This window comes from Oreochromis aureus, linkage group 19, assembly GCF_013358895.1.
Source record: "Oreochromis aureus strain Israel breed Guangdong linkage group 19, ZZ_aureus, whole genome shotgun sequence".
Lineage (NCBI taxonomy): Eukaryota > Metazoa > Chordata > Actinopteri > Cichliformes > Cichlidae > Oreochromis > Oreochromis aureus.
Genome location: NC_052960.1, coordinates 10947959 through 10956560, shown reverse-complemented (window position 1 = coordinate 10956560; position 8602 = coordinate 10947959). Strand labels below are relative to the sequence as shown.

Here is an 8602-nt window from a genome sequence, read left to right as displayed (position 1 = left end):
GATTCAATTATATTTCATGCACTTCTGAACTAATATACATGTTATAACCAATTTGCTCTTTACTTCTGAAGTCCAGAAGGAATTTGTGTTTTGATACACAAAACATTCGCAGGTACTTCGTACATTTAACAGATTCTCTTTATTAATTAAATAGCAATATTTAATGAACAACATTTACAGACATAAAATGTATTTGATAGAACAGATGTGTGTACAATTCTGCTTTTTCTTCTGCCGAATCTCTGGCTCATATTGCAGAAGAAGTAAATAGAATGGGTTAAGTATAATAAAGCAAAGAACAATATTCCATAAAATCACGTATAAAAGAAAGAATTATCTTTATTGATGGAAAATGATATACAGCTTTTTTTTCTTGCAAACGAATAATAGACAATGCTAGACTGTTTTTGTTTTGTACGCATGGCGAGGTTAAAACTCAAAGAAAAGGAATAAAAATAATTTTTTAAAAGTAAAATACAAATATATTTTTTCATCTTCATTCAATGTTGTTTGTACCCACTTCAGGGTTTGGCTTTCTTCATACCATGCCCCATGAGGCAGGCAAACACAGTCATCACCATCTTGGGTTTGACCTCCACCAAATCGTCAGGCAGAGCGTAGACACGAGCGCCAATCTTACGAGCCAATGAGATTGCATACCTGGGAGCAGCACAGAATTAGAGAGGACTCAGGAGATGATAAAAGAGCAAAAAATACGAAGAGTTTGGGAGTTTAAAAAAGATTTTTTTCTTACTTGGCATTGTTGATTTTATCATCTTTCTTCAACACTCCATTTTCTCCTCTTGCCACCACGTGGAACTTGACCATCCCCGGAGCAATTACATCAATCAGGTCAATCACTGGCAGGCTGGTGCTGATCAGGTTATCCTGCAGAAAACAGGCAAAAGGGGGTTTAAAGCACACAGTCTTTTGATATCATACCATTTCACAAACAAAGATACACACCTTGAAGCTGCTGATTTGTGTGTCCTTTCCATTCTGGCTCAGCATCTTGTTGACCCAGTCCAGGATGATTTGATCTACCACCCTCTCTCCATCACCCAAATCGGACAAAACCTGAACTGTGTACCTGGAGGATTGTAAGAAGTAAAGGTAACTGAAACTATACAAGGAGCAGCAGTTGCCAAACCACGGACTGTCTGTTTTCACAAAACAAGATACTACAGCAAGCAAAACATCCTGCAGCTCTGCGTGCACATACCTCCTCATCAGCTGCCAGACCAGCCCTAAGGTGTGTACACGACTCCCCTCATTTAGATTTACTCCTCCAATTCCAACCAGGGAGAAGCGGGCAACATTCCTGCCCAGGTCCACAGCATAGTTACAGTTTTCCAGCTGGGATACAGGGAAAAAAACAAAAAACAACATTGCATCTCTCATATTTCCCACTGCTGTGCGTTTCCTGTCATCATCACTGTGCTCTGCTTGTTAGCATGTAGTACCTTCTTCATATTGGCCCCCAGCGCAGGATAAGGAGGGCGGTTGACTTTCTTCCAGTTCACAGGCACATTGACCTTATCATAAAGCTGCAGAATCACCAAGCCATCACGCAGGTCACTGGAAAAAAACAATGACACAGATAATTGATTTCAATAGAAGAAGAAGAAAAAAAGACCACCACTGAGAACACTTAGAGCATGTCCTCTCTATTTTTGTTGAATTATGGAGTTTTAGCAGTCTTAGGGGGAGCTCATGTTTTACTGTGCTTTAAAGCTAATAAATAATAATAATAACACTTATATTTAAATAAGGGATTTATTATTTTCAAACTATATTTTCAATGCTGTCTGCATGAGGAAAGCATTAAAATTTAAGATTAAAGCTAAGCCCATATCTAAGCTCCACTCTTGTGGAGTCTTCAGTACAATGTTATATGAGGACACTCATGCTAATCATTAAATGAAGCTGTAACCCTTATTTACAGCTCCATTCACCCTAAATAACTGATATGGTCAACATGATTATGTATAACTGATGACTTACTGGTAAAGATGGTGCACATGTGGAGAAACACCCAGAGAGTTCATCCAGTTGCGAAATGTTTTTTCTTCTCTGGTCTCCACTGGAATGATATGAAGACATCATACATGTTATCATACAGTTGACTTCATCTATAGTCTAGACGTCAAACACTCAAGAACCTATTATCATCTCTGGCTTTTTATTGGTCTATGGCACGTATAACTAGCATAGCATTACGTCTGTTTTCTCCATGCTGATTTTATGGCTAATATGCCTCTGTGTACTGTACAGTTCAGCATTTTATGATTCTGTTGTGTAATTGTAAGGCCAAGATGTAGTGGTGAATATATCTCACTCTCTATGTGCTCTAAATTGCCTCCGTTCATCAGAAACTTCTGCAGACCGGGGTGCATGTTGAACAGGTTGGCCACGAAGGCCGTGTTCAGTTTGCTGTTTCCAGAAGTGACATCACGAGCAGTAACAAACTGCCTGCATTCCAGTCTGGCCGCCTGCTGCAGCATCAGCTCAGCCCTTTTCTCCAAATCCCACTCCTTCACAACAAACACACACACAGACATATATGCATAGAAGAACAGTACAGACATTATGTGGATATAATCATATCAGAATTGGAAGAAAACTGGTTAAAATTACAAAAAGAAATGTTGATCTTTACATTTAACTTCATTTATTAGTTTCTCACTGTTATGTGAAAATTTTTTGGCTCACATTGAGGCCGCTCATGTCAATTTTTATCTTCATTTGGAATTCATCCTCCTCACAGGAAGTGATCTGATCCATCAGGTGGAAGTAGGCCCGCGAGTCCTTTGGTGGGAGAGTACAAGATGGGGTTACACTCATGACACTGTGTATTCACATGTGTGTGTATTTGTTCTGCACGGTACCTTGATGTCTTCGCTGAAGTTGCTGATTGTTTCCATTCCTGCATTGCGTAGATGATAGTTGACCCAGCGGAGCAGCAGCTCGTCAGGTGGGAGAGACATTAGGTGCGCCAGTGATTCTCCATCTTCTAGAAGGGCAATCAGATCTGAAAACACATAACAGCAGTTAATCAACTGTTAATGCAAGAAAGAGGAAATTAATCAAAAACTGCATTTTTACCTAGAAGTAGCAAGACACTCTCAGTTAAAAGTAATAGTTGTGGTTATGCTGGTCAAAGTAAAGAAGATGCGCAAAAGGAATGAGCTAATTTGTTATGAAAAATAAAAACAAAATCAAAAATTTAACATATTTTTGTACCTAGAGGCTGTATGATTATGTATAATATAATATAACATATTAAAATAAAATAAAATAAAGCACCAAATGTGTTTTCTGCTTGCAGAAAAGAAACATATAATCACGAACACTCGCAAATTATTTTCTTTTTTTTGTTTTTTAATTGTCAGAAGGTTCAATAAACACTCCATTAAAACAAAAAGAAGTTTTCATGGTTCAGATTTTTAGGGGTTAAACCCCAGTGTACTGAGCTCTGACGAAGACTGTGTTATACATTTTTAACCTAACAAGCCCCACTGTTTTGCTTTTTGCTTTTACTTTTTAAACCTCTCCTTTTACAAACAATGACATCTATATCATGAACTGCATCACACATGGGTGAGTGCTGTAAATGTGAAGTTGTGTGTGTGCATGCAGGTGTGCGCTGACCTTCGTTCCTGCTGATTTCTATGTGAGCGAAAAGGCCAATCTTGATAACCTGCCAGAGCAATCCCAGAACCAGGTGGGGTTTTCCAGCCATCAAGTCATGGGCATCCATGCTCACCACCGTGCACCCAATAGCTGAGGCTGAATTCAGGGCCAAGACCAGATTCTCCTACAAACACACACTGCATCAGCAATCAAAGTCTGAAACACTGTCATGTCATACAGCAGTGTTTCTATTGTTTTAACAGCTCAGTGAGAATATAGACTACAGACTGAATCCTGCCAATAATAAGAAACTAACCAGAAATAAACAAAAGCTGAAAATGGAAATGTTGGAACTGCTGATGGACAAATATCATCCAGGAAGAAGTGTTCATGGGATATAACACAGCAGAAGAAAAAGAAGAGGACGATGCAGTAAAAAGTTAATATATTACAGGCTTTTTAGCAAAGTCCAACATTCCGGGAGAATCAGTATATTCAGAATAACACATTAACACATTTACTACCTATCATCATCTCAGTTGACATCCATATGTTCAGTAGAGGACTTATCATGTGCCAGCTACAGTAAATCTCTCCGAATACACTCAGGTCTTTTAAAGTAGTCGTGTCTTAAATGAGAATTTCCCTTTACTACCTTCATTTTTTTCTACTTTTTTAGCATAAAGAGTGCAACAAAGGTCATAAGCTGGCCTCTTATGAAAACACAGCAGCATTCAAATACATTATATCTGTTCCATTGATGTATGGAAAGGACACTGGTGCTCACAGTGACAACCAGATTATGGGAAGCAAGTGCATCCAGCTCAGAAATCATCCTGCTCATGACTGTTTGTAAAACTACAAGCTGCTATTTTTAACTCTTTGGTTTGTGCACAGATTAAACAAATGAGAAATAGGATGTTATTTCTAATGTTTAAATCTGCTTGTGGGAAGATTCTTTTAGTCAGCACAGAATTCCGATGCTTTCAAGGTTTATTACTGATGATGATATAGTTGTACAGATACTCTCAGCTAAAATTCGGCAGGAATTGTGGAGTTATTCTCTTCTTTGCAAATAACATGGATTGGTGATATGAATATATGTATTTAGCCACTCACTCAGAACTGCTACTTACTGTCATTTTGAGGGTGTTAAGTTTCTTAGTGTTGATGACTCTTTCATCAATCGTGTCTGGCTGAGAATGGTTGATCATCTTGCTGAAAGAGATTTTTTTTTTTTTAAACAAGCAAGTGCGGGCAAGAGTAAATTGAGTCTGAATCTAGTTTAAGATGAGTGTAATTTAGGGTCAGATTAGGGCACTGGGTAGTCACAAGTTTAATTCCTGATCCTTTAGTGCTCTCGGTTCCCCCTTTTTATATCCAACATTTACTGTTTATTTCTGCCATCTGATAGTTCACTTGCTATCTTTCGTCTGTGAAAGATAGCAAGTGTAAAATAAAGAGAGACACACTGAGAAAATGTGAGCAGGAAGGAGCTCTGAAACATTATAAAACAATAGTAAAACAAGACTACACCATTTCTCTTTTAACCTTTGCTACAACATAAAAGTGCAAAATAAAATTGTTTATTGATGAGCTTATTCTTGGTTGCCTGTGTGCATGAGCTTGTGTTAATACCATAAGAGGATGCCATCGCGGACGGAGGTGAAGAGGCTTTCATCGTCAGGGTTCATGGGCAGCAGATGTCGGCAGTCTGGATCTTTTGCCAAAGATTTGTTGATCCAGTTTACAAAAGCCACCTTGTCCTCATCTAAACACACATATAAATTTCTGCAGTAAGTAATGTAAGAGCTTAAACAATTAGCCACTCAGCTGATTAGTAGACTGTTTATGATGTTTATCATAATAAATTATGGTGTTGGACTGAACTGTTTAATCACAAAGATAGACTATTAACTCTCTGCAGGCCTCAGGGAAACATTTTCCACTATTATCTGACGTTTAATACACAAAAAAAATAAAATTTAATTAAACAGCCAAGAAAATCAAAGGGAAGCCTACAGTTGTTTTGTGCCACCTCAAATAAACATTATAATGCTGTTACATTAAATTATAATTCATTTAATAATCTACATTAGAGCCAAAAATTCTATTTTTTTCAAGGACTTCGTCTTTGCCTTCTTCTGATTTTTTTAAAAGCTATGCTGAATTTAAATAACTAACCAAGAGTTTGAGATACAGAATAGCTGTAAATAGAAATTACATAATCTGTATAGTGAAAATAAATTCCTAGTAAATGAGGACCAGTTGCTAACATTAATAAACACTTTTAACCAGTAATAACTGATATATTACGTTTTATATAATGTTTATTAAATTAAGGATTAATTAAGGATACCTTATAAGTGGATTTAAAGACCTACTCACGTGGCCCTAAAATGAGATTAGAATAGAATAGAATATCCTTCAGAGGAGCAGTTGATGTCTTCAGGGCATTTAATATTATAAGGTATTTGCTTTCACTAACATCTTTGCTTTACAAGCTGGAGCTAATCATGCACACAAAAATCGTTCACTGGTGCGATCATTGGAAATTCATCACTAACACACACACACACACACACACACACACACACGCTTGTTGTCCCTCACCAGCGTAGGAATGCTGGGTTCCCTCGCTAGAGATTCCCGATGTTCCTCCAAAAGAACGAATCCCATCCCTCCGTGATATAATTTTTTTAAATGTCTCGCTGATCTGTCTACTCTTCAGGTCTTGGTAGATCTAAAACCAAAACATTATGCATTACTTCATGTGTAATCAGGTGTGTAAATTTGTGTATTTACTCCCAGGTGCTACCAAAACTTACAGAGACAAATTCCTCAAAGCTGATCTTTCCATCTTTGTTTGTATCTCCAGCGATGAAGGTCTCGACGATCTCTCGGACCTTGTAGCCTGGAAGGGAGAGGCTTGCCTCTTTGAACAGCTCCTGAAGCTCCCATTCACTCACATAGCCGCTGTTATCAATATCTGGACACAGAGACACAGAAAATACAAAAACAGCAAATAATCATTCATATAGTCACTGTATGAATAAAAAAGTTTGGAGTTAGATAGATGTGTTTTAGTTGATTGTTACGGGCTTAGGCTTCAGTTTTATTTACCTTTTAAAAATAACTTTTAGTTACAAGTTTATTATTGTAAACTTTCTTTTCTGTAGATTCTAATCTTTATCGTTTCATGTGGACAAACTTCATTGCACTGGGGCTGCATGCAATGAAAAAAGGGCCATGTTGGATTTACTTAATTCAATAGTGGACATTGGTTGCACACTAGTGTTTTGCTTTGGCAGAAACTTAAACAACTGAGTTAAATCAACACAACTTATTCATATTCAATAAACCTGTGCATTTTGTGTTGATAAAGCGCGACTGAAACATGTTTAGATGAAGTAAGTTGAGCTCTTGGAATATTTTAATCCTTTACAATTTTGTCATTTCATTTCAACACTATTCAATAACTTTTACCCCAGTACTACTTGGTCACTTAGTAATAAAAATTGAGTGGATCTACAACAACTACCATCCTCCTATCTTTATCTGGGTTGCAGGGGGGCTGGGGCATAACCCTGAAGTGATAGGTTACGAGGCAGGGTACATGCTGGACAGCTCACCAGTCTATCAGATAGAAACAACCATTTGCACTCACATTCACAGGTAATTTAGAATCACCAATTAACCTAACCTAACTCTAATGACTGCATGACTTTTAACTGTGGGAGGAAACCAGACTACAAATCAAATCAGACTATCCTGGGTTCAAATCCTAGCCAGATTGTGGATTAAATCACACAATCTGGCTAGTTTACAGCCAGATTTGAACCTGGCTGTAAACTAGCCAGATTGTGGATTTGAACCCAGGACTTTCTTGCTGTGCGATAACAGCACAAACCACCATGCCACCAATCCAGGCTTAACAAAAGTAGGAAAGCTATGATTTCAAGGCTTGATGCAGAGTTTTCTGTAGAAAATTAAACCACAATAAATAACGATAGCATACACGTGGTGTGTGTGTAGTTGTCTGCCTCTTATAACTCCAGTGATTTTCCTGCAGTTTGAAATCTCATGCGATCTTGTGAATTTCATGAGTCCAGCAACTAACCACTCTTACTTGGTTGTATCATGTCATCTCAACAAGAACAAATTAAGTTGTTGAATTTCATACAGATCCTACATGATTTAATTACGTTCAAGACAGAAACATGACATTTTTGTGTTCAAATTACAAGATAGACTTTTTTAATGTAACAACCACCCAATTTACTTTTTTCGGTATACCGAAAAAAGTAGAGGCGGCTTCTCAGCTTGACTGAGATGGATGCCTTCCTCAAACCACGATCCAAAACGCGCGAGACTGAAATCCCGTGCGGTGTCGCGAGATTTAACATTGCTATATTATTGACTTACTTCACTCGAACATGATATGAACAATTTAATCTACCTGCTCTGCATATCATGTAGTTTCTACACTATATAGTTACACTTAACTTTAAAGCATGAGGCAATTGTGTTAAATACACGCAAGATGCTTACATAAATCCAAGAGATGGCCAATCCCTTTTTTTCAGTGTGTCAGTGGCTCCTGGGCTTCTGGTTTGTTACTAAAATGAGGCAAAAACTATTTGTGGCACTTTATGGGTGCTTGTTGTTTTCACTGATGATGTCAAAACCTATCCAGCTCTTCATTAGAGGTAGCTAAGCAGCTACTGGATGGATTTCTCTCGCGTTTTGTTCAGATAATTCAAGGTTCCAAGAAACATGAGTGTCAGAGATGAACTTTGACCAGGATGAACAGTGTTAAAAATAATTTTTAAATTGCTCCAAATTGCTGTTTGATGCCTTTGACCTGTTATCCTTTGTGCTTGATATTTTTATGTCATGCAGAAATGGGAAGATAATATCTGTTTTCTTACACCGCTCATTATTATCAAGATCTTTGCAACTGTGCAGC

The 8602-nt window shown here is 37.7% G+C and overlaps 1 protein-coding gene across 3 annotated transcripts in view; it reads right to left on the bottom strand.

Annotated features, from left to right (window-relative positions):
* Positions 1 to 120: 120 nt before the first annotated feature.
* LOC116318092 (plastin-1-like) overlaps positions 121 to 8602 on the bottom strand; it is a 42005-nt gene continuing 33523 nt past the window's right edge. For all 3 annotated transcript variants that reach the window (XM_039603294.1, XM_039603292.1, XM_039603293.1), the window contains 14 exons: positions 6462 to 6622; positions 6247 to 6376; positions 5272 to 5404; positions 4770 to 4851; positions 3652 to 3817; positions 2889 to 3031; positions 2713 to 2808; positions 2339 to 2534; positions 2005 to 2083; positions 1464 to 1578; positions 1223 to 1356; positions 967 to 1090; positions 755 to 888; positions 121 to 660 (listed from right to left, as the gene is read on the bottom strand). In XM_039603294.1, coding sequence (XP_039459228.1) covers positions 522 to 660; positions 755 to 888; positions 967 to 1090; positions 1223 to 1356; positions 1464 to 1578; positions 2005 to 2083; positions 2339 to 2534; positions 2713 to 2808; positions 2889 to 3031; positions 3652 to 3817; positions 4770 to 4851; positions 5272 to 5404; positions 6247 to 6376; positions 6462 to 6622 — 1832 coding nt within the window. In that variant the 3' untranslated portion in view covers positions 121 to 521. The remainder of the gene's footprint in view (positions 661 to 754; positions 889 to 966; positions 1091 to 1222; positions 1357 to 1463; positions 1579 to 2004; positions 2084 to 2338; positions 2535 to 2712; positions 2809 to 2888; positions 3032 to 3651; positions 3818 to 4769; positions 4852 to 5271; positions 5405 to 6246; positions 6377 to 6461; positions 6623 to 8602) is intronic.